At 36.1% G+C, this 24036-nt stretch overlaps 1 protein-coding gene across 1 annotated transcript in view; it reads right to left on the bottom strand.

The window, feature by feature from the left end:
- Positions 1-24036, bottom strand: part of KIF18A (kinesin family member 18A) — a gene marked incomplete at its 5' end in the record, with an annotated part of 42738 nt that overhangs the window by 15232 nt on the left and 3470 nt on the right. Inside the window, 8 exons of the mRNA XM_082000683.1 lie at positions 3333-3571; positions 4916-5037; positions 6162-6326; positions 10404-10566; positions 15554-15663; positions 15947-16021; positions 16887-17063; positions 18415-18612. Of these exons, the coding sequence (XP_081856809.1) occupies positions 3333-3571; positions 4916-5037; positions 6162-6326; positions 10404-10566; positions 15554-15663; positions 15947-16021; positions 16887-17063; positions 18415-18612 (1249 nt within the window). The remainder of the gene's footprint in view (positions 1-3332; positions 3572-4915; positions 5038-6161; positions 6327-10403; positions 10567-15553; positions 15664-15946; positions 16022-16886; positions 17064-18414; positions 18613-24036) is intronic.

Genomic DNA, 24036 nt, shown 5'->3' with positions numbered 1-24036 from the left:
TTATATTTTCTGAGCAGAGCTGCTACTGTTCGTGTTTACCTGTTATCATCTCAATGTTTTAAAATTAAATTGAATGTCCAATTAATAATTTTTAGAACTTTATTTTAATTTCTTCCAGTATTTAAAGCCAATTCTCGATTCCAAATTCAAATGTCTTATGTCAAGTTCTCAGTACTTTAGTACCTAGTAGCAATGTCTTATTCTGTACAATGACTTAGGTTTAGAAGTGTTTGTACAACAATAGTTACCTGCGGTACAGTAGGTCTTATACTAACAAGCAGTATTGAGAGGAAAAAAGCTGTTGAAGAAAACTTATGTTACTTCAACAACAGGAGAGGGAGAGGCAGAGGCAGAGGCAGATTAAAGATGATTAAAAATCTTCAGTAATTTGAGAAAAAAAATTCCTAGCAACATCCCCTAAAAGTATGAACACATTTATACAACTAGTCAAAAGCAAATGGAGAGAGCACACAATCAGATGAAGAGCATAAAAAAACCACCTGAGAAGTGCCTTGTTAGAAATTATCATAAACTTTCCTGTAAAGGTTACAAAAATTTGGAGGACAATTGGTTCTACCATGTTTTCTCCTGCATCTAATAAGAAGGGGAAAAGTGAAAGTAACAGCTCCTATTTCCTTTTCCAAAGAACAACAAGTAAACAAAAAAAAAAAATACCACAAAAGATTTATATGGCTCTCTTGAGGCAAAAGACACCATTTACAGTTGAGAAAAGTCCATCTTAATTAAAAAATAGTGTCCATTTACTTAAGTCAACATGCAGTTCAACAACATTGAGAACAAGAGAATAACTGGAAAACCTCTACCTAAGACTTGCACGACAATCCCTCAAATTATGTCTAATGATTTTAATGGAGTGAAATGTTTATGCCTTAACAGTTTGCGTGCAACTTAAAAAATAGTTATTTTAGAGTTAATTTCGATTTACTCGTCATGTATAGAATAGATACAACACAGGACTCTAAGAAAGGTGGAACAGAAGTAGATTAATCAAGAACTCTAACAAAACTTACTAGCATCAGGAGTTAAAATTCACGACAATGATATCACACATGACAAAACACAATCTCTACAATCAATATTTAGTTAGAAACTACATTATACAGTTTACTGGATCTGTATTTGGGTTCCTCTCGCTACCTATTCTGCCAGAAAAAAAAGTTCACCTAAAAGGGGAAAAAAAAAAAGTATATTAAATATATGCCTGTGGTATAAAATAAATATCAGCCAGGAGCATGGCTTCATGTTTGCCTTGCAACATACACAATACAGATCTCCAAGTAAAAGCCCCATTGCATGTGAGTCTCGAATTCTTATTTTACAAGTAGTTTAGAGAAGTTTGTATTTCTTCCCTTCTTCAGTCAGACTCATACTTCCACATATCCTATCATAACATAACTGCCATTTTTTAGGTATTTTTTTTACATAATGAACAAGTTACAAATTTCAGTCTAAATTATAAGTGAAAAATATAGGCATACATATATACACGTGCACGCAAAACATGATTCAAAATAAAAATGTGGTGATTTTTGTTATCAGAACTGCTAGCACTTAAAATTCCAGTGTTCTAGCACTGAAAACAACATGTTACAGTATTTGAATTCTCAGACGAGTTATGACAGGAAACAACCCTCACCTCCAAACCCTTCACTAATTTGCTTTGCCATGACAGAATAAACAGACTAGAAAACCAATTTTAAAAACTGTTTTCTTTTTGTTTAAAGATAAAGATAAAACAAGAAAGAAAACCACTACCTTTTATTTTAATGCCTTTCATAAAGCTTTGCAGAACATATTTCCATTATGATATGACAGTGGCATCATGGTTCCTAACGAGCGCAATGCCACAAAATGCAGATACTTATCACCGCCATGACTTTCCAAGCCATTGCCAGCAATTCAAGATCACATGCAATTTCTCTCTACCTGGGAAATGAGAATGGAGCAGAGCGCAAGAATGCTGCCACCCGCTGAGGTCCGCTGCCCTCACTCCAAGCTGGAAGGAGAAATGGGCAAGCCAACAACTGCTTTCAACCTTGTCGAATCCCTGACTAGCATGGGCAGAATAGGAAGTATAATCATGCAAATCTTCAAACTTTCTTTTCCATCTCTCACAAGACACAAAAACACCCCCCCCCCCCCAAAACCCCTTCAAACCAAAACCAACCTGACACCACCTCCCCACACACACACCCAGCCCATCCTAAACACAGTCTGATCTTTACATTGCAGACAGTGAAATACTGGGAATCAGCTATCTGGTATGATCAACAACAATACAAACATATGCCAAAAATCACATACACACTTAAGGAGAACAGAGGTAATAAATTGTTCTGGCAGAATAATTCTCAACCCCAGAGTGAGTTGTGCAGAGGAAGAAAGCTAAAGGAAGCAGAGAACTAATTTCACAGTGCTCCAGGGTCAATGCTCTTCCATGCCTACCAGCTTTTGAGAAGATGAAGTATTATTTATCTGCTTTTCTGTTGTTACTTATGAATGCCTTTCAATGTTATGAATTATTAGCTGTAATCAGAAAGCTCCAGTGTGTCGAGTGCTGCCTATCCAGAGCACAAGATAGAAGCATTGGCCCACAACAGCTGCACTGTCAGGCTGAGATTTTCCTTGTCATCCCTCAGAACAGCACTTTCTAGAAGGATTCTTCATCCCTTTTTAACCAGGCTACACTCCAGGGCAACTCATTTAAGAGCTAAAGAAGAAAAGACGGTTTACACAGAGTCATGGAGAAGAAATGTGGCCATCAGGATACAGGAAAGCAGTCAGTTCCATGGTAAAAATGGTGAAACTTTTGATTCTTGGAAAAATAAAAACTTATATTGTTCTAAATTGATTCCAGGTCAACCTGTAATTAATGGGAAATCTCAGCCCCCTCAAGGCTATTACTTCTAACTGTGCAAAACTGTAGGAGCTGCTTAACTTTTTGAATCACTAGCAGAATTATAACAGCGACATTATGATGCATTTTCCATCAATGTCTTGTGAAAGATTCAAATGGAATTATTAATAACACTCACAGGGTCTAGGAATATTGATATATAGGGTATGTTAAAACAAGAGAATAAGGGAATTATCTGTTGGCAGAGTGTGTCTAGCCATTGAAAAAGTAAACTTATTTCCTATATCCAATTAAGAATAGTATATAATTTATAAAGTGTGTCTGAGGCTCGGTTTTCCATTTGGCTCCAGTATTTGCAGAAGTGTGCATCCACTGTGTTTATGGATACCATATATCTTTTGCAGGAAACTTTTAGAAGTATTTCCAACAGAGAACAAATTAATTATATACTTACGGCATGGGGTGTTTGGTCTGTTCACTAGTTGTGGGAACGCAAAGATAGCTGACAACTCTACTTCATGGTTTTGATTTTGTTCCTTTCCTTCAGTCTGGTCAGCCCAAACTACCGATTTTTGTCTTTGAATCAGCTGCTCGACCTCCCCAAATTCAGTCTCAGTTAAATTATTTGTCAACCCAGCTTCTTTCAAAGTCAAGTATTGCTTGCGAAGAACTGGAAGCAAAGTATTTAGTACTCTGTAAAATAAAGAGGCAAGACAAATATGACAACCATAACTAATCTGATCCTTACTAGCACTGCCACTATTAGGAATATAAGGGATTTTTTGCCCTTCTTCCCTTCCCTTCCTGCAACCCCCAAGTTCTGCTGTGTAATTTATTTTAATTTATTTTGGGGAATACCATAACACTGAGAGGAAATACTCATGACTAAGTAGAGTGATTTTCCTCTTTTGCAAAATCTTGTGTTCCACTCTAAGCATTTACTAAGTACAGTTTTTCCTCAGTGTCCAAGATCTTCAGTCCCTTATACACCACAGAAATACAGTCAGTATATCTTGATTGAGTTCTGACTTCCTAAAATTAAGTATTGGATTAATGAAGAAGAGTATAAACCAAGATGTGGTTTAAACCAAGTACATCTTAATTAGATGTGTGTAGAACCTTATTAGAAGTCTAGTCCACATAAATTTAGATACTAGGATCTTTAATTAAAGAATGAAATACATTAAGATCCATGCACAACTACAAACCAAAGTGACAGAAGTTTAGAAATTCTATCTCAACACAGGAATTCATTAAATGCGGAGTCAGCTGCAAAACTAAACAGTAGGTTCAAGCAATAGGGAAAGTGACGTAATTACTAACATAGCTTTAAAAATTTGGCTTTCAGTTTTGCAAGTTTATGTATTGGTTTTTGTAGTGTTTATGGCATCAGTCTTTTCTCCAAAAGAAAAAGAAAAGCTGGTTAATGATTTAATTATAAATTTATTACACTTGTTTACTGAATAGACTTGCAACTACTTCACATTCCTTACGTCACACTCTGAAAGATAGTCTCCAACATTTTTGGGAGACTGATGGTAGAAAAAGAGCTGATGCTTACCTGAAAATTAATTTTTTTTTCAGTCTGACTATCTAGATAAGACTTTAATAGTAACAACTGTTAATACAGATAAATTAATGTCTACAGTGCAAGGAATTAAAAGACAACACAAGCACTTATAAAAAAATCAATATTGATATTCAGCACAGAAGAGGAATATAACACAGCATGATCCATTGAACAATTTGTAAAAACTATGCCAAGAAGAAAATGAAATAGAAATAAGAAGCATTAGAGTATACCTGCAGTTTCTGTTAAACAATAAATCCTTCAGTGGATAAAGACCGATGTTTATGAAGTCATTATTATTTTACATACCTTTTTGCTTATGAAAACAAAATTTTAAGCTAGAAAAAAGAAGTTTGAGAAAAATCTTGCTTCTGTTTCAAATAAAACTAAACTCTATAGATATGTCTTCTGAAGATACAAGTGTCAGAATACAAGTCTTATCAAGCTGGCTGTGAAACCATACTTACTTTTCTGTCTGCTTATAATGTTGATCTTGAAGGGACACCAGAGATAACATGTGCTCAATCTGGGCTTTCAGGTCCTTAACTTCTAGGTTTAAATGGCAACATTGCAGATCTTTACAGAGTTCCTTGGGAAATTATCAAGAAAAAAAACAACCGGACATCAAACTGAAAGTGAGAAACTACTATTTAAACTAAAAATATGACTTCATCCTACATTGAGCAGTAAAGATGGAGTGGATCTGTTTTTATAATAAAGTTCTATGGTAGAAAAGTAGGAATTGTTTGATTCTTATTTATATGTGTAAATATTGCTTTGTGGATTTCCTTTGACCAGCAGTGGGTATGCTACAATTAACGTTAAGAACCCATCAGGCATCCATCTATGCTTATCTGTGCATGCCCAAAAACATGCTTGCATCTTTTCCTGTGCTCTTGCTCCATACCTGAATTTCAGTGAACTTGTCAGTGAACTTATCTATGACAAGTCTTCACTGTATTCAGTCATCTTCCAGAGATACCAATATCTTATTTGAAATATCTTAAAGTTAATTTATCAACAAATTTTAGTCATCCTAATAAAAATACAGGTATTGAAACATATTCCATTATATGAGTCACATAAGTGCTCATTACACTATCATTTAAGCCATTCCAATTGCTGGCTGAAACTAAAAGGGAGGGAAGAACAACTCTCCACCTTTTTTCCCTCTTCTTCCTGCACAGACCTTTGTCCCTTCCCTTCTGTCATCCCTGGTGCTTGTCTGAGGCTACACTGAATTGACTACTTGCTAAAACTTGGCAGAGAACTTGGCACAACTTCACACTCCTTTCCACCTCTCACCTAGGACCTACCAAAAAAGAAGGTATTTTTGGCCAGGCTAAGAATTAGGTTGTCATATGGTTGGACGAACATCGGGAGTTACTGCAAAAGCAAGACTAGAACTGTCTCGCCAGGAGCAGGATCAGCTCTGGCAGCCATCTGAACTGCTCAGCTGTATCATTCCCTTTAGCATGCATTTTTGTATGTAATTGTACACTTTCATGAACAAGGAATACTTGCACAAACAATGCAGTACTATTAGGTCAGAAGAATGAAAACATCTAAAACTAGTATTTGAAACCATCCTGAAAGAATTAAAGCAGAAGCCATGAGAAGTGAGATGGGGGGGCAGTAAAAATCTGTTCTTAACTATAGTCAGATGTTACCTACAAGGCATGAAATCTGCCCTTGAAGCGAAAGGCATTTTACCTTTGGAATACACCCATCTTGACCCAGGAGGCGCATTTCATTTTCAACACGATGCAGCCAATTGGTATTTTCCTCAAAATGTTCAACCTCCTCTTCTTTCCTCTTCTGCATGTGTACGCGGTTGGTTCTAAGCATTGCAAGCCTTTGATCCCGCTTGCAAGTAGCCTAAAAATCAGGGGTTAAGCGGAAACTTTCAAATTATGATCACAAACATCTCTATTTAAAAAAAATATTTTTTCCATACTTCTATACATAATGAACATTTTGCATTTTTGACGAGTTCAATAAAATTGAAGTAGCACATTCTCCTTAAAGGCATTACTGAATTCTACTTAAACATTTTCAAATTTTTTTTTCCTGGAAGCCCTTATAACAAAGAATATAGTAATTTGAGTATTCTTTAAAGAATAGTATGCTGGATTTGACAAATTTCTGTTCTAGACCATAATTACCCCAAGTTGGAAAGACTGGAAAAACTATACATGCTCATACAGGCAAACACACTTCTAGATACAACCACCTAATAATTTCTCGTAACTCAAGCATGAACATGAAGAAGGAATTTTATCTGCTTTGTTCTCCTAATGCAATATGTCCTAGAAAAAGACCACTAAAGGATAAAATTTTTGGCAAAAGGAAAACCCTCTATCTTCAAGCATCAAAATTCTTCTGACTCTTTTCTGAAATCTGACAGCAAAAAGGCACAAAACCAGCAACAGCAAGCTGGATATGAATGAGGTAGTGTCCTAACAAGGCAAGGGAGGCTCTTTCTATTCAGAAGACAGCTATAGTTTGCAGTATACTTTAAAATTAGGTCATTAATTCAGTCAGTCATAAAGAACATTAACTTTAGGTAGAGTTCACAGAGTTCAACTAGGCCTAACCTTTAGTTAGTTAAAAAAACCCCAACCAAACAAAAAGCCACAAACATTTGAAGTATATTGCTACCCTCAACAAAAACAAACATACAGAACCCAGTTAGTTTTTACATTCTAAAAATTACGTAACCTAAATCTCTACATCCATACGTTCCAAAATTAACACTCTAAATGAAAACTTCACCAATTAGAATAAATCTACGTACTTAGAATAGCAGGCCAAATTAGTTCTACTATAAAATTTCGTAAGAAACTCTAAAATGTACCTCCTAATGCTGCACGAAACAGAAATTACTCTAACGGATGTCCTTCTGAACATACTGTAGAAAATTGGAACAGTATGTGGAGACATGCAGATTGCATTTCTTAAGGAGACTTTTCAAAATGCTCACTTCAACACACGGCATGCAGAACACAGAACCAGCACGGTAAAGAGACCTGAATTATATGTGTGCTTCCAGGCGACTTAACAGGTCAAAGATGAACTTCTGGACAGAATTTCACTTTGCTTTCTCTTTAGGCTGTCTTATCTGCTAAGATGACAGAGGATCCAGAGAAGACAAAGTCACTTTGTAAAGGACCAGCTCCTTAGGGAAAGTATCAGGAGGAAGAGTTAACTGTCAGACTGAAGCTCACAGTGACCACTGGTTCCCTCTGACCACTGAGACTAGGAGAGAGCTGCCAGGACTGCTGAAGCAGAGAAATTCAAACACATCATTTTGCATATTTCAGCGTTTACATGGTGCAGGAGAGGTATTAGGATTGAAGGTGGTATTGACAATATCCCACCATTTGATGAACCCATCCAATAGGTTCCCAGGAAGGAAGGACATGTTACATGGATGTGCTCCAACAGCAAAACAAATACTGTTATGCCTGCTAGCTGTACACAACCTCTGGAACACGTGTAGTCCTGGGCAAGATACTTTGTTGCTACTCTCTTTTGTAATTTAAAAAAGAAGAAAAATCACGAGACATATAGAAGAAATTGTCCCTCCAGGCCTGAAGAACTGGGACATGTTCAGCAAGTGTTTTTTGGATCCAGCATGGGCAATTGCAGTAAGAAAAAAAACCAAAACCAAGATAGACTGACTGCTTTCCAGGAATATGCTCCCTTCCTAGACAGTAAATATAGTGTTAACATAGCAATCAAAATTGGAGAAATTATTTTAAACCTTTTTTTTTAATCCTGTCAAAGTGCCAGCAGGTTTTTGTCATGTCTCTAAAAATAAAAAAAAACAAAAAACAAAAAACCCCCAGATTCCATGACTGATGCAGAAACCTTCAAGATAAAATAGGTCACAACTGAGCAGACTTCTTCAAACTCAGCAAGATCATTAAAAGTAACTATAACACAGGGGCACATACTAACTTTTTATGTTTCCATAGAAAGAGGAATGTTCTATCCATGTTCTCCTGTTGGCACAAAGGTTTTCTGGCTAACTCTACTGTAGCTGATACCTAGCATGCAACAGAACAACACAGATGCAGAAATACAAGTAACAAGAGTGGAAGAACAGGCATTTGGCATGAGGACATAAACAAGCCCTTTAAATGGGCAGCATCCAAGTTCTAAAGAAGCTGGAAACAGGCGCAGTTATGTGGACAATGGGAAAGATTTATTAGTGGTCCAGGATGGACCGAATTTCACAAAATAAATTGTGACACAATTTTTGCAACAAGAAGACATTTAAGAACAGAGATCAAGGTAACCTAAACTCAAATGTAAGTTTACTTCCCATCTTTCTGAAATTATTGTTTTGAATTAAAGTGTTCTAACTGGGGTTGTTCAAATATAGATAAGATATCATTTGCTTTGTGTTAATTTACCTAAAAATCATTACTGTATCTAGTTACTGAGCACGGACAATTAACTGTAAAATGAGAAAATATTTTATAAGGAAAATTTTCCCTGGAAAATTAATATTTCATAAATACCCCTGTGGCCTAACAGTCTATTTCACAGAAAGAAAACCCAGAAGCATTTAGGAAAATGGCAAATGTGCAAAAATACAAGGAAGAACAGAAGCATTATAGTGCACAAGGGAAACTTGAGAAGTCACTTTGATAATCACATTGCTGGATTCCAAATTAAAATCCAATTTGTTCCAAAGCAATAGCAAAAGGACATTTAATTTTACCACTAAAGTGACTTACTCTTGTTAATAAATACGGCATCATACTTACAGGACAGTGCCTCTTGACCCTTAGTACATTGCAAGTATAAGTTAACTAATGGCAAAACTAACATTTGAGTGCAGCACTGCTAACATTAAAAATAAAAGTTAACTCAGTTAAAAAACATTGATATGAAATAGAGTGTATGAAGGTCTAACTTCTCACTATGAATAGACACACAGCTATGGTGCACTGTAAGCAGCATCTAAAACTATGGTATGTATAGAAAAATATTGCTTTGGGGTTTCTGTGGCATAAAAGAGAATTCTAGAACACATTAGTCACTTGAAATATCTTCATTAATGACAAGCAAAAACTTGTGATATATTTTCACTTTGACATTTATCTAAGGACCAAATTTCATCTGAATCACTGGGGAAAAATAGTCATATGGTAAACTATAATTTTCGGCCAAATACAGATTGCTACTGTGACTAAGCAAAATCAGCCCCACCCTCAACTTCATACCTACATAAAACATATATTCCTTTAAGATGACTTTTATCAGAAAAATTAAGATACTATCTAATCATGCTTACTTATTTATACTTTGATTCTTCTAGAAAGACACCAGCATTTCGTGCTGCACAACAGCAATTGTTCATACTTAGTCCCCAAATTCTTCTCTTAAAATTCAAGGCAACTAAACGTGATTATTTCAGTTCACAAGACTGTGTCCTTAAGCAGCTATCCAAACATCTTCCTGGTGACAACTGAAAACACCAATGATAATAATCAGTCTTGTTTAGCACTAGGTCCATGCTCTTCCTTACGAAACACAAATGGATTACTCAGCTTGATAAGAGCTTCAATGGCTATACCATGCATCCATTAAGATGCTTTGGTTTTGGACTAGAGCATCATGAGTCTCCTAAGTCTAGTCAGGTCTTAAGTAACTATGACAATCAAGCCTACATAAGGGCAAGTCAAAAAGTTTTCACAATTAGCAGCAATAAGCACATCAACAGTTTTTTGTGCAGTGTGGGAAAAACATGGCATACCTAGCATTACTATTACATTTTCTGTATTAATGTCAGAAGATGTTATCCAAGTGATAATCAGTGTGTCCCATTTTAATTAAATATTTAAGCATTAACTTATTATATAATCACTTAAGAAAAAATCATACATTAGTATAGCAAAATGAAGAGAGATGATACCTTGTACTACATTACAGAAAACTCACCTTTTCTACTCTTTCTTCAGAGCACATCAGTTGAATTTGTTCATGACATTGTTTCTGGTAATATGTCTTCAGTGCATTTTCTTTCAGTCGCATTTCCAACTTGAGGTATTCTTTTCTGATTTCCTCACGGTTTGCAAACACATTTTTCAGGATGTCTTTGTATCTGTTAGAACCAAAGGATAAGAATAAATAACAGAGTACTTACTGAAGACTTTTTTTATGACCATCTTCTTTACAAGGGGAACTTTCAAATCCAAGTCAATAAAATAAAAATAAAAAAATTAAAAGGAAAAAAGAAACGCCTGTTATAATTCAGCACTAAATAAAGTGTCAGTACATCAGTAAAGATTTTAAGTATTCTAACTGGAAATGGGATGTGAAGTTTTGAAGGGATCACTAAAAATAAGCCTTGCTGTATTTATGAAGATGACACTGGGATTCAAAAGACAGACACCTGGAACTTTTTCACATAAGTCTTACCTCTACCTCCAAAAGGAACTAAAACCCTGTGTTCTCTGCTTCTTATACCAATTTATTAAACAGATCAGACTACCGTTGCCATAGACACACAAAGTCTCCTTCAAAAAACCTGCTAGCTGTCTCTCAGAAAAGAAAAACCACAAAAGAGTCTTCAGTTGCTCACTTTTTCTGAAGTTCTGTTGTACAATTTTAATCACTAATGGATGACAAAAATCAGCAACATACATCACGTTTTAACACATACTAATAGGCTAATGGGGGGCAAAAAACCAAACTGGTGATAGAAGGTACTTAGGAGTTATTCCAAGGAGACCAATGTTTAAATGGCCTCATAATCTGCTTATCACTAGTCTGCAATGCAAATCAGAATAACAAGGATAAGGAGAGAGCCTGGAAGCATTAGCATGTTGCAATATAAGTTTCACTGGTGGTACTTTTCCACTTCACCTCTGAATACCGGAAATGCAGTGCAGAATAGCCTAAAAAATACTGTATATATCAATAATGACCAACCTTGTACACAAGCCACTTCATAACACCCTATTCACTTGTTAGAACTTCACATAAGAATAAAGGCACAGTTTAACCTGCAAATGTTCTAAAAGACATGCAACATTTGAGGTTGTTATACAGTGTTTAGTATAAAAGATTACAAAATTAAATACCGTAAAAATACTATAAAATAACATGTACATTCAACTAGAGAGCAAGTTGAAGAGGCATTCTGGTCATGCATTTGACTTCTTGCCAGCATGTACCAGAAGTAGCAATTTCATAGTCTAAAGTCTGAATAAACTCCGAGTCTTTTATTCTAGTGTTTTATTACTGTCATTTTAAAAACAAACAGAATTAACAAAAGAATTCTTCTCTACAGTTTTAGAAATTCAACTGTTTTACCTAAAAGTGTCCAGAGAATGCTATTGTATCAAGGTAAAAATGTGTACTAAAACACACACAGAATTTAGAAATAATTTTTCTTAAGGAATGAAATAGTCAGCTGCAGAGTACCAGAGTTCTTACTCTACGCTGTTACTATCTATACAATCTGCATTACTACACTACTTATTGCACAACTGGTTGGAGACTTTTTTCCTCCATAGTATCCACAGAAACATGGTTCCTTCCAGCTGCCTGGGAAACACAGCAACGAGAAATGAAGGTAAATCCCCTCTCAATTTCCCTCACGGTAAAACCCCTGGTCATAATTTGAGAGGCTGTAGATTCTGATTCTATGTACAATCATTGCGAAGAACTATTATAGCAAGAGATCAACCTTTTGTGTACTTACAATCATTAGCGTCCCAAATATAGCATCAAGTGTAGAAGCCTTTGCAAAGCTCCTGCCTTGAGCTGGATTCACTCTTTCAGTAAGCACGCTTCTATTCTTAGGGAGTTATCTTTACGCTCTCTTCTTCACTTAAAAATGACAAAGTGATGCCGTAGGCACATCCACGGTATGAACTCTCTGGACTACCTAACCTCAAAGAGCGCATGGACCTGTCGGTGTTAGTTCCAAAGCCAGCGTACAGTGTCCATCTCAACAGACTCAAGACTTGAACGGTTGGCAGACCACGCCAACCAAGCTTTAGATGGAGGGAGCAGTAATGACCTTTGGGTTTGAAGAAGCAAGGGGTGTAATGAGTGAATGTCTTCCAGAAAACAGTAAAGCAAAAGCCATAGGTAGTTGGACTGAAGCACAAGATTGCAGATAAGGCTCTCTACCCTGTCCCAAACGTAGGGGAGAAGACAGCAGAATACCTTCAAAACCTGTAAATCAGTGTGTGGGAAATCAACTCATCACCCACACCATCGTAGGATGAACCTGACAGGATCCTCCTGAGGAAAAAGAGAATGCAACAGCCACTTCATTGCTGACATCTAGAGGGAATGGGGTAGGCTTACATATGTCTCTATGGACATTTCAGAACATTAAAACCCAAACAAACATTCTCTGACCAACAAATGGTGGTCTAGAATATGTCCAACATTTTGAAAAGACATTTTAGAGACCTTTGCCCATGACTGATTCTTCCCACACACGTAGGATGAAATAAAGGGCAAGTCACAGAAAATTAAATTAACCTTAAAGACTTACAGTGCAAAAATATGCAGGAAATCTGTCAGATCTATCAACATGACTTAGAGACCTACACTTCTTTTGCAAATGAAATTTCAATAACCTGAATGAGAGGTTTATTGAAACCTCTGGAATGCTTGTAAAATGAACCTCAGTTAGGGAGCATTTTGCTTTGAATGGGTTTTTATTTTCACATAAGAAGGTTTTTCAGGTTAAAAAAATACCACATTCAAAGGGCCAATAAAAAAAGTTAACTGAATAAACCTAGGCAAATAATTCTCAGAAATATGTGAGGAGATACGCAGAGACAGATCCAGCACGACTTTCACACCAAAACTTAACCTTCTTATGGAACAGATTGACTTCTGCAACGAATTCATACATCGCATATGTTGATTTGTTACTTTTTGTGTTCTCTCATGAGAGACTGTCACATCAGGAAAGATAGAAAGGAACATCACCAAGAAGAAAGCGGGACCAAGTAATATAAAAGCAATAGAAAGTAAGGAACCTACAAGCATAAATTAGACTCTCTGTGGAAAGAAGAACTTCAAGTTCTTGCCTCTCAAATCTTGCAGGAAGGATACGACTGAAGTAGTACCTGCCAGCAGCAGTTGCTGTCATTCATGCAACCTACATTGTGTATACCCACAAAAATGACCTGTTAAATAGCTTTGCTGAAAGCTAGCATTCACATGCTCGATTCTGCCATGTCTGTGTACCCTCCCACCCCCCAAGTTACTAAAACATCTAAACTGGACTATGAGGAGAAACAGCACCTTTAGAACATAAAAGTATAGTTTTGGAATTTTTGTATAAACACAAGACAGTCAAATTTCTATTTGGTAACATATTTCTAGTTATTAAAAAAAAGAGCCTTGTAAATATTCTACTGTCCCTCTCCCCAAAACAAAGTCTCGATTTTAAAAGACCAGTTTATCAATAATATAACTTTAAAACTATAGTAGCTTTCTCGCATTTGTATGGCATTTTCACATTTTTTTGTGTTATGAAGATAAGCTTCCTACCAGAAAAAGGAATTTTTTTCTCTTATTAAAGGACTCTGCCTAGTTTTAAAAGTCCTGCGAGATGGGCTTCTATCATCCTCCAAATAAGACTGTTCCATAGGCAGATCTACCACGAAGCTCTTGTTGCTATTATATTCAACTTTTTCATCCTTTCTTAAATGTATTGTATTTCTTTATTACATAACACTCAAAGAGTACACTACCCTATTTTGTTACATATATCATTCTTTTTCTATCGTTACATTATTGTTCAGTGCACATGCAGACCAGTTGTTTGGCTATTTAGTTTTTTTGTTTGGTTTTTGCTGTATTTTTATTTGATGAATTTTTAGTTGGCCAGCTGGCAGTTATTTTTCATCACTGAACTTTCACCAATTCTTCAGTGTTCTTCCTGGTAACACCTTAGTGAATGACCATATCCCAGCCCTGTACCTCCCAGAAATACAATTTTGCATTGAATATTTTTGCTACCAAACCTTTCACAATCACCATTTCATTTTTATCTGCCACTGTATATGTGTGTATACATATATATGTATACACACACAAGTACTTAGTGTTTGAAAGATAGTCCTTTCGCACGGGGATCCTTCCAATAACACAAGAATAACAATCGAAATCAGATCTGAAAAGTCAAGGTGATTTAAAATCAATTCATAGCAATTTTGCTAAATATTGGCTCAAAATAGGATAAGAAATTTATAAAATTTACATTTGATGTTAGTTTTTCTGAAAACCTACATTACAGTATGCTACTTCAAACAACCGAGATTAAATATGGTTGTTACTTTCCTCAAAAACCTTTAGGTTTTGGTAGTAGTAAAAAGCTTCTTAGCCCTACAGAGCTTTGGAGCTTCCTAGGAGAACATTTGTCCTGAAATGTTTTGTGTTATTAATGGTAGAATTTTATCTGCACATTAATACTGAATAGAATCTGTAGCCTTGAGACAAAAATACCTGACCTTCCCCTAAAATAACTAAATAACTTCATTACAATAATGAAGCTATTGATAAGCATTAAAAAACTCAGTACATTTTAAAGACCACATGCGCACTGACGAAGCTCATAACTTTTAGGAAGGTTCAATTACCCACCAAAATAAATACTCTTGATATCAGCAGTTCTAATGAAAATTTGATGGGAATAAACATAACCTACAGAATACTGACATTGCTGCATTTCTGTCAATTTAGTAAATACTTCCTAAAAAAGTAACTATAGATGCAAGACCATCACCGCTGATCTAAATTGTGATGTCAGTGAGTTATGTCCGCTTCCTGAGGATCAGAATACATAGTTATCTTGCAGTGTTTTACGGAATAATTTGCCTAGAAGGTTAATATCAGGATACTTCCTCAAGTACATGATATTTGTTTCGTTTTAAATCCACCACCAAGTTGTTCTGGAAAGAAGTGATAAGTCATGCAAAGTCATACCTAGTCTAAGTAAAGCAATGTTAAAAGTGAGGAAACCAATATTGAAAAGAGTAAGTTTGTGTTACAAATGCTTTTACAAGTTATGCAAACTCCAGTTTTGACGTAAGATCATAATGTGATTAATTTACCTTTGTATTTCTGCTTGCTGGTTGTTTGAAAGTACTGCAGCATTATGATTTTCAGGAATGCTTGCTTGCTTTTCTTCGTATTCTCTCAATTTCTCTTTCAGCATTAGGATCTAAAACAAAATAGGTACCTTTCAGCTGGAACATAGTTTGTTGTGGTTTTTTTGGGTTTTTTTTTTTTTTTTTAACCCTATCATTCTGTGCTTATGTCTTGAAAAGCTTTACCAATAGCAGTAGGTGATATCCCTCTTCGAACACAAAACATCTTTCTTACTTCAGAAGACTATATGGGAGAATTAGGACAATATTGCCTTATAGGTTCAATCCCATAAACATTTTTTTGTATTCAAAGTTATACCAATCTTTCAAACTTTTCGCAAGAGAGTTTTTACGTACCTCTTTCTTTTGTTCATTGCATATTTTAACATACTGGCTTATGTGACTGTCCAAACTAACAACATTGCTCTTCAACTGTTAAGGAAAAGAAACAAGTTAGAATTTAAGAAGGCTTCTTCATGTTCTCCGGCATAATAAAAACGCTGTGTATAAGTATTGCATAATTACACTTGCACTATATGTGGAAAGGGTTGAATAAAATCCTGACTTGCACAACAAAAATATGACTCTCAGGTTTTGCAGTCAGCTGTTGCATACCCAGGGTCATGTTACTTCCCTCAACAGAGCAATAAAAAAAAAGTTATATTTGCAGGTGCAAGTACATTTTGCGTTTATTCAGACGAGTTTTACTATCTTTAAGTATGCAACAAATGGAAACTACAGTCAACCCCATATTACATAAAAGAAATTAGGAGCTGCAATACAAAGGATTATGGGGACAAAAATCAGACTAGAGAGCAGAAGACAGGACTCCCCAGTAACTTTTCATTTATCAATATAATCTCACTGAGCTTCTTGGCTCCAGCTGAATTCTACCTGTAACAAACCTGGACTGGGTCTTGTACAATTGCTCAGACATTTCTTTAATATGCTTTACAGTTCTCTGAGAAAGTAATAGCAAGATACTGAAAATGGCTGTGAATTTCAACATCTGAGGATTATTTCCGAATTTGATACTCACAAAACCAACACTTTCAAACTGGCAGCATAATCCCATTAATGAAGCTATGTTGCTTTTAGGCCAGAATTAATATCTAGTCTGTATCTACTACATCTATCACTCAGATGATGAAGAACTGACTGTAAGAAAGAAGAGTTAACTGAACAAAATTTTGAGACAAAAGTAAAGAAAATTATAATCTTCTCAAGGAAATAATGCTCTTTTTCTGAATACATTACTATACTTTGACAAAAGATCAATAAATACCACCATACTTACAGAAGACTTGATATCCTTTGCTCGGTTTGCATACTTAAGAGTATTATATGTATCATCATAGAACAGAGAAGATGGACTAACAGCAGCTATCATTATTGTCCGGCAGTTTCCTCCAAGAGAATCTTTCAATAAACGAGTAAGCTTGCTGTTTCGATAAGGAATGTGCTGTTTCTTGCTCTAGAAAGTGAGTTATATGCATTTTTATGGATTAGTGAATGGTACTTTAAATATTCACGCACCTAAAAGTCTGCTTAAAATTTCAACAATGCCACAAAACATGACAAATAGCCTTGGAACTTTTCTTTGACATAAGTAATTTTTCTCAAAACTACATATACAACTCAAAACCAGTTTTAAATCTCTTGGAATTGTTTCATACCTTTATAAACACATGTATTAGCCAGGGTACTTTCTGATGTCCAAATAGGTAACAACTATTTTTGTTATGTGAGCAGCTAATGGAAAAGGTAGACTACATTACTTTCAGTTCACAGAATAATTGAGGTTGGGAAGGACCTCTCATGATTCACCTAGTCCAGTCCCTCTGCTTAAAGCAGGATCAGCTAGAGCAAGCTCCCAAGGACTATGCCCAGTCAGGTTTTGAAAATATCCAAGGATGGAGATGCCACAACCTTTCCAGGCAACCCAAAGTCTGCTCTGTGAAGTTTTTCAATCACATCTACAGAATCTTCATCTCACAGTACAAAATTAGGACTAGGAAGTTAGTCACTAGGACCCCAATCCCACACTAAATAAGTCAACATGAAGAATCTTGCTTATGTCAATGGTACAGATTCTAAAATTCTGCCCACTCCAATAAGATAGTGATGAGAATGTGTGGCACCAGGAAGGGAAATAAAAGCTCTGATCATTTTCCCCTGGCATACCTGAAGATGGAAGTTGCTAGCTGACCAAAAGGACAAAAAGAGTATAGCTGTAGGCAATGGACTTGACTTTTGCCAAAGTTCAGGAGGTTTTCTCATTCTCCCATACAACTGTCCCCACTCCTTCCCTCGAGGTGATGAGCCAGATCAGGAGACTAATTCACTACTGGGAGCAGGGAGTGGGAGGTGAGGGATGTGTGTGTGGGGGTGTGGATGTATGTAAAAGCACAAAAGAACAACTTTGGGTAGGTGTTGTTTTCTCCTATAAAAGCCTCCTCCCCTAAGATTAAAGGGCATAAACCTCTGGCAAAATCTTTGTCCTTGTAAGGCTATTTATTTACTACTTCAAGCTTCTCTAGATATGCTGTATTTTGAAAGAGGTAAGAAAAGCAGGTACATTCATCTTTGACATTATCCTCAGGTAGCTGCGCACTCTTTTTGAGAGCTCTTTCCTATTGGGATTGCCTTTCAGCTATCACGGATATGATGGTGCAAACCCATAAGAAAACCTTAAAGGAAAATGATGATGTGAGAAGCTTCAACAATGTAATCCACATACACTCAATGAGGGCTTGCCATTTAAAAAAAAACAACAGTTCTCCGAACACTAGGAGGTGAAGACTGCACAGGAAAGCAGAACATACCTTTGGATCTGCCAAGGCATTAATGACATTTCCGAGAGCTAGCAGGGAGCGGTTAATATTTGTTCCTTCTCTAAAGCGAGCTCCCTTGGCATTTGTTGCACTGGCACGTTCAGATCCTGCCAGGTCAATGAGAGACATTTTGGCGATGCGAACATTTTGATTAATACTAGCTGTTTTATCTTGCTGCCTTAGATAAATCTGCAATGAAAAAAAAAAAAAGAAAATTAAAAAGTAACCACTAACCAGTCTGCTGTTATTCTAAGCAGTAAGTTAATTTTATAATGTAACAACTGTTTTCAGAAATTCTTATTGGAAATCTTCAAGGAATCCAAACTAAACGTCTTAGTAGGTATCTAACACCACCAGGCGGTTTGGCCTAATGGAAAATGGTGAATCCATTTCTGACACCTCAAACTCACCTGCTTCAGGTACCAGCAGGAAAGATTAGTGTGGTTGCACTGGGTTTGTCAGGGATGAAGTTAATTTTCTGCATAGCAGCCCATATGGTCCTTCAGATTTGTGACCCAAACGGTGCTGATAACACACCAGTGTTTAGCTTGTGCTGAACAGCAGTTGTATGGTGTCAAGGCAGTTGGCAAGAGGCTGCGGCAGGACACAGCCGGGATAGCTGACCCCAACTGACCAAAAGTTTCTCCAAAGTAGCCGTTGCTAGAAGACTGGCTGGGCATCAACCTGCTGGTGGCAAGTGATCGCTTCACCCTCACCCCTTCACTTAAATGAACCAGGAGGCATTTCCCTCCCTGTCTTGCTTTTGCTCTTGATTCTCTCCCCCATTCTGCTGCAGAGAATTAAGCAAAGAACTGGGCTGGGACTTACCACAGTGGCAGAGACCCTTGAGGTTCAAATGATTTTTATAGCTAAAATCGTTCTTGATTCTCCCACGCTCAAGACATATACCACACCATTGCACTTTAAACTGAAAAAAGGTGTTCATTTTTTGAAGGCACGTTTAAGAGTATGCCATAAAGATATATATAGGGATAAACCAGGAAAAAGGCTGTACTTTCAGTGATTTAGACTTAGTCGTAACTACCATTAGTAGGAGAACAATACTAATTTACTTCTGTGAAAACACATACTACTCCAGGGTCCTCTGGAAAGCTGTGACTCCTGAAGCCCCTTGTTCCCCCTCATCCCTTCTTTCCTCAATTTTTCACCATACAGGAGACATAGAAGGAACTAAAAGCTTTGGCCTCCTTCTGCTAGTGAAGCTATTCTTTCCTCAGGTTTATGAGGAAGTAAGCAGAGCATGAATATACAGTCAATAAGAAGAATTACAGCTATCTTTAGATGGTTTTACTTTTTCAGGATTCTCTATATATTTCCCCTTCTTTTGTGTCGAGTGCCTTGCCATTTGTAAGGCTAATGGCTTCTGACACTTTCATGAATGCACTCTCAATTTCAAGAATTGAATTGGGAAAGAGTTGCCATACATACAAGGTGATTGACTAATAAAGACAGTATTCTCACAAGTGCTGTAGCTTTAAGCTTTGTGTATGAGAAATGAAGTCTTCAGAGGAATTTTAACAGAAAAAAAAATTGTATTCAGTATTGGGACTGAATAAAATTCTTATGACTTGCCACAAAAGTTAAGTCTATACCAGATAGACATAGTTTTATATGAAACAATACAAGTAAGTTCTGCTGTACTATTTCTTGTCCAATACAAGGAAAAAAGCCTCTTCCCTGTACTTACCTTGGTAAAGTGGCTATCTCGGGCTAGTAGCACTCTACCAGAACTCAGTAACAATCATCAGCAAAGTAGGGAAAGGTAGAGTGACAGACAAACTATGTTGTATGACTCAAGCTTTTATAAAAATTCAAAAGATACAGGAAATGCCCCAAAGCAGAGTTTTTTCTATTTCTTTGTCCATCAGCAGAAACTTTCAATAGAACAGTGTGTCAACTGGGATTTTACTTTCAGATGCAGTAATTGCTTGACCTAGATAGAGACTTCAAACCTAAGACAGATGGTACAGTAAGGCAAAACTTGCATCTCTAAAATCAGCTCAGAATGTCCTGGACCAAGACTTTTTACTACTTTCTGAGTTTCGCTTCCAGAAAATACCCTGCTCCAATAAAGTTCACAACAACCAACAAAAAACAAAAACAAAACAAACAAACAAAAAAAATCAAAGCCAGCATAAACGACAATGGATCTCTACAAAGAAGAGCAACTCTTAAAATAACAGAAGACTTAAAAATGAAGAGGAATCAAAACAGCAATAAGGATTTCTCATCATTTATATCTGGGGAACCAAAGAAGCAATAAAGGATAAGCAGGTCAGACATGTTTTGCATGATGTCACAGACTTGTGGCAATGGGTGAAAAACTGACAGAAGTGATTACTTGCAGTACTAATTTGACTAGTTCGTAATAATTTCTTACAGTGCCAACACTGTTAACAAGCGCATCAAGTAGGTAGAGTATCTAAGAATCCACTTAAAGTATATGGTTGTGAATCTGCTCAGCTTAAACCAGTACACATTTATTAAGACCTGTTAAACTTCTAGTGGCATTCATTGGACCAATCTAGTTAGCAACAGCAATATTCCTTTGAAGTGCTACATGCAGTTGCAGCATTTCTATTAAGCTTTTATTTACACACACTTTTTTCTAACTAAATGATGTAATCCTCCCCTCCTCTCAAGCATAAAGTCATAGCTGTGAAAAAGCCGTAAGACCCATTCACTGTTAAATGCGCTATTATTCAAAGGCTACACTGGTTTATCTTTCCCTTTGAGAACAAACAATATTAGTAGATATTTATATAAATCACACATTCAAGATACAATTGTCTAACAAAACAGGTCATGACTTTTATCAATAATTTGTGCGCTTAACAGAGAGGAACACTGAAGCGAAAGTAATTAAATAACTTGATTGACAGCTAGACCATCTCAAAAGACAAAACAAACAGTCAGGAGCATCCCATTACAAGAGTTAACTGGATTTGGAATATTGCAAAGAACACCAGAGAAAGTACAGTATCCTCAAACAGAATCAGTCTGACAGTTTTTGTGAATTAACTGTGCATTGGGACTGAATGCTGAGTACATAGCAGAACGTGCTTTGAGCTATGACATGGCAATGCCTAAGCTTTACATTGAAAGCTCTTTTTGTTCATGAAAAAGTTCTAACACCCAGACATTTGTCCATGAAGATCAAGTTCAATCAAGCATGCCATTTAACTGCCTGTAGCTGCATACGGAGACTGGCTATGAGACAGCCAGTACACTTTACACAGTCAAGGCTACTTTGCTGGCCACTACTGCTATTGGGACACAGGAAAACAAAGATAGAACACAGAGCAGTTAATCCAGAAATGACTTTATCAGTTACCTCAAGCTCAAAGACAAAAATATTCACACTAGTTTGAGCAGTCTTAAGAATTGTTATCAACAATAATGATCTCAGAAAAAAAAAAAAATCATTCAGGGCTTAATATACTTGAGCTGCAAAAGCATATACTATTTGCTTTTTAAAGTGAGATGCTTACTGTAACAGTATTTTGTAAACATTCAAAGGATTGTGATTTGTACTGTCTCATGCATCACACCAGTTTACAGCGTGCATATAATACTCAGAAAATAAAAACGAAGCTTGTTATTTTTAGAATATAGTATGAAAAGCATTTATAAGACCACTAAGCATGACACTTTTTGTTCATTGCGGTGCAAGCAAGCTGCACCCTAAATCTATATATATTTTAGGTATACGCATATACAGATATGATGTATTTGCTGTTTCTACAATATTTAGATATGAGAGGATCTTTGCTTTCATTATGTTTTTACTTATATTGCCAGAAAGTAAACAATCCTTTCACCTGTAAGCATTCATATTTGGTTCACTTTTGCTGTCTGTAAGCTGGAAATAGTTTGAAATGATGAATTTAAAAAAAAAAAAAAATTGTAAATCTGATTAAGTATACTCATCCATTTTTTGGTCATGTATTTAAAAAAATTGTGGTAAGATACAGGTGTACTAATTTTGTCAGTATGGTTTATTTGGTGAATACACAACTTTTGCTATTAAGTAGATATATCTACAGCTAGATCAATTTGCCAGAATACAGACTGTACGCTCGAGAAGACAAGCTCTCCAGCATCCCTGTTCACAGGATTGTTTGGCTTCTTAAAGACAGTATCACTCTGCAACATCTACTTAGTTTATTTAATTGCTTGCCACTTTCACAAATGCACCAAGAAGAATGCAAAGCCTACTAGGTAATACAATCCAGAGCTTTTTCCCAAGTAAAGGTGAGGGAGGTAAGATACTCCTGCCTGGCACGTAAAGAAACAGAAATCGGCAGCTCCCACTCTGATCACAGTCTGTGGCACCACACTTTGTGCCTTATTAAAGGAAGCACACATAACGACAATGCAGCTCTCCAACTGAACAACTTCGTAAGAAGTCTTTGCCTTAAATGCACAACCATGGGCAAGACCTCAGGGGAAATTAAAACTTGGAAGGGCAATCTCAAACAGAAGTGTAAGGTATATAAGAAAACACATCAGCTTTTAGAGTGGGAACGACTTCTGTTCCATTACATATTTTAGAAGTATTTAACACACTTACTGTCTGTTACTAACCTCTTTTCTCGTTATTATTGACTGTAGAGCTCTGGATTGCTAACTTTACAGCTACTTGCATTGCCATCATCTACTTCAAAATAGAAGCTTCAGACAATGCTTCATAGCTATACCCAAAGTCTGCAGATACAGTTAAGAACTGCCTAACAGTTAAATACATTAGCTGTAATGCAAGGACCAGAATTCAAATTTATTTTAATATTTTACAATCCAGAATGGCAACATACACATAATTCAAGATAATGTGCTTTAGCAGCATGCATTAGAAAACAGAAAAAAAGTTTTGATTAACAGGACTAATTTTTAAATACTATCTTTTAAAAATATCACAGATTGTATTTAAGAGGAGTCTGAAGGATAAGGTGGTAGCTAGCAAACAGCAATAATCTTTGGAGAAGTCTTAAGTTTTAGCAGATTTGTACAACATCTGCAAAACTCTCATCTATGGAAACTAAAAACCAGCACTTCATTTTGATAATGCTCGTATGAGTATAGAGATATTTTCAGAGAACATGTACTGCTTTAGGTGTTCTAAAACTTGATACGTATGAGAATATTAAGAAATCACTTCAGTGCAAAAATCGACATTAACCAAAATAAGCAGGATGAGAAAGTACTGCCTGAGATTATCAGTTTATAGTCAGACATAGAACTGCATTCTGTCAAATGTTTTTCCTAGAAGAATGCTGAGCAACATAATGAAACCAGAAAGCATACAAAAAACCCCAACAACTTTCAGTTTATAAGATTACAATGTGGAAGTATATTCAAAGCTCAAAATTACAGTTTTACAGAAGAGATATTACTTCTGAGGAATATTAGTTCAAACTATTGGAACTAGAGAGCTTTTCATTGAATTTGTTTTTTCAAATGGAATCACTATGAACATTTACATATTTAAAAGGAGTGAGAAGTTGGCAAGACAAGTAAACTGGAAAACTTTAATCTCCTCTCGCCTAAAGTAAGGTTCAACAGTTTAAAAAAAAGCTTCCATTGTATTCAACT

This window comes from Phaethon aethereus, assembly GCF_964289735.1.
Source record: "Phaethon aethereus genome assembly, chromosome: 5".
Taxonomy (NCBI): Eukaryota; Metazoa; Chordata; class Aves; order Phaethontiformes; family Phaethontidae; genus Phaethon; species Phaethon aethereus.
This window is presented reverse-complemented; position numbering and strand designations above follow the sequence as displayed.